This window comes from Thermobia domestica, chromosome 5 (assembly GCF_964235325.1).
Source record: "Thermobia domestica chromosome 5, izTheDome1.hap1.1, whole genome shotgun sequence".
Taxonomy (NCBI): domain Eukaryota; kingdom Metazoa; phylum Arthropoda; class Insecta; order Zygentoma; family Lepismatidae; genus Thermobia; species Thermobia domestica.
This window is the reverse complement of record NC_137458.1, coordinates 8849072-8850764: the sequence shown is the minus strand read 5'-3', so window position 1 is coordinate 8850764 and position 1693 is coordinate 8849072. Positions and strand designations below refer to the sequence as shown.

The 1693-nt window shown below is 34.0% G+C and overlaps 1 protein-coding gene across 1 annotated transcript; it reads left to right on the top strand.

The window, feature by feature from the left end:
* The first annotated feature begins 460 nt into the window (after positions 1 to 460).
* LOC145684585 (uncharacterized) lies at positions 461 to 1418 on the top strand. Its single transcript, XM_081756976.1, has 2 exons — positions 461 to 652; positions 1071 to 1418. Exons 1-2 carry the CDS (start codon positions 461 to 463, stop codon positions 1311 to 1313), a joined length of 435 nt encoding a protein of 144 aa, XP_081613102.1. The 3' UTR covers positions 1314 to 1418.
* The last annotated feature ends 275 nt before the right edge of the window (positions 1419 to 1693 follow it).

The window sequence follows — 1693 nt, the reverse complement described above, 5'->3', positions numbered from 1 at the left end:
CGCAATGCTGGGTCTATACATTATACATTTTCGTGAGTCAAGGGAGGACCGTGCCCCCGTCCCCCCTTAGGGCGCCCATGGAGGGAAGGTATAAGAGCAGATTAAGTAATAAAAATAAATCATTTTAAAATTTAAATTTCGGATTGTGATTATTAATTTATAGACATTTCATTTTGTGTCTTTATGATAAAATTGGGAAAGTTTCTTATTCTCATATTGAGTTCTTTTTCCTCCACTGTACCGAAATCGAACCATTCTATGTTATCGAGCCTGAAACGGAAGTCACCAAGAAATCTGAGTTAAGTGGCCGCAGAATTGTTGATTTGGGACACGTCCTTCGGTGGTCGATGACATTACAAGATAAACACCGTGAAGTCTGCACTTTAGGGAAATTGCGGTATCACAAAGAAAGACGTGTTGGTCTCCGTAGTTAGATCTATATCAATTTCAAGTGCAGGGTATGCAACAGAGAAATAGTCATTCAACTGAAGAAACTCCCAGGTCAAAAGTTATGACAATAAATGAAAGTGCAGTTTGGGGTACTCTAACAATTGGAAGTGGTTATTCCCATCTTCAGGAGCTACTCAGTGTAATGAACATTCCATGCATGAGTAATGATCTGTTTAGTAAAACTGAACAGCACCTAGAAACGGTAAGTAATACATTTGTTTGATATGCAATAAGAATAGGCTTACAATTTCCCTCTAACAATAACTCATTCTGGAGAAAACTAGAATACTTCCTTAAGCTTTATTTTGGGCCTACAACATTGTAAATTTGAACATTCAAAATTTATTATAATTACTACGTTTGCAATTGTCTTTCTAGATCTGTATTACTTACATTTCTTAAATTATAATGGAAAACTGGAATTGTAGTTCCAAAGTTTAAATTATTTTTCTATTTATTTATTTATTTATTTATTTGTATTTATTTATATGTAGTTGATTTTACATTTTCAGTAAAGACACCAAAATTGCTTCAACGCATTTTGGATTTATGTCACAAACCTTTCGACTAAGTTTGTGCTAGGAAGTCATCCTTATTTTTCTATTTCTAATTGTCTGCAGGTTTGGGCTGATAGTCTATGGTCTCAAATGAAACAAAATGGAGAAAAAGAAAGACAAATTGCAATCGAGAAGGGACATGTTGACCCCGATGGTGTTCCATACATAACAGTGTACGTTGATGGTGGCTGGAGTGAAAGGAGTTATGGTCATGGACATAATGCAGTTTCTGGAGTCAGTGGCGGCGGTTGGACGTTAAAAGTGGGGGGGCAAGACATGATCTTAACAATTGTATATCAATGTTAGATTTCCTGGTTGTTTCTAACACTGTTTGATGAAAGGTTGTATAACTAATAGGATACTATCTTTTTTCACTTAAAATGCTGTATATCGTATTTCTATTTTATTAAGTAAATTCATGAGAGCAATACAGGTAGGTAGTAGCTCCTTATAGTCTTAAACAACGAAAGTGTAAGAAGAGATTTGAGTTCTTGCTCATGAACATCTTAAAATTCTGTCTGGAAAATTGTGCGATCAGATTATTTAATAAATTTGCAAAACAAATAAATAGAAGGGATAATATTAATCATAGTAATGAATAATGACGCTTTGTTTTACAGAAGTTATATTGAAACTGAGAATTAATGAACAACTTATACTTTTAATTTCACACATGCCATTAAATC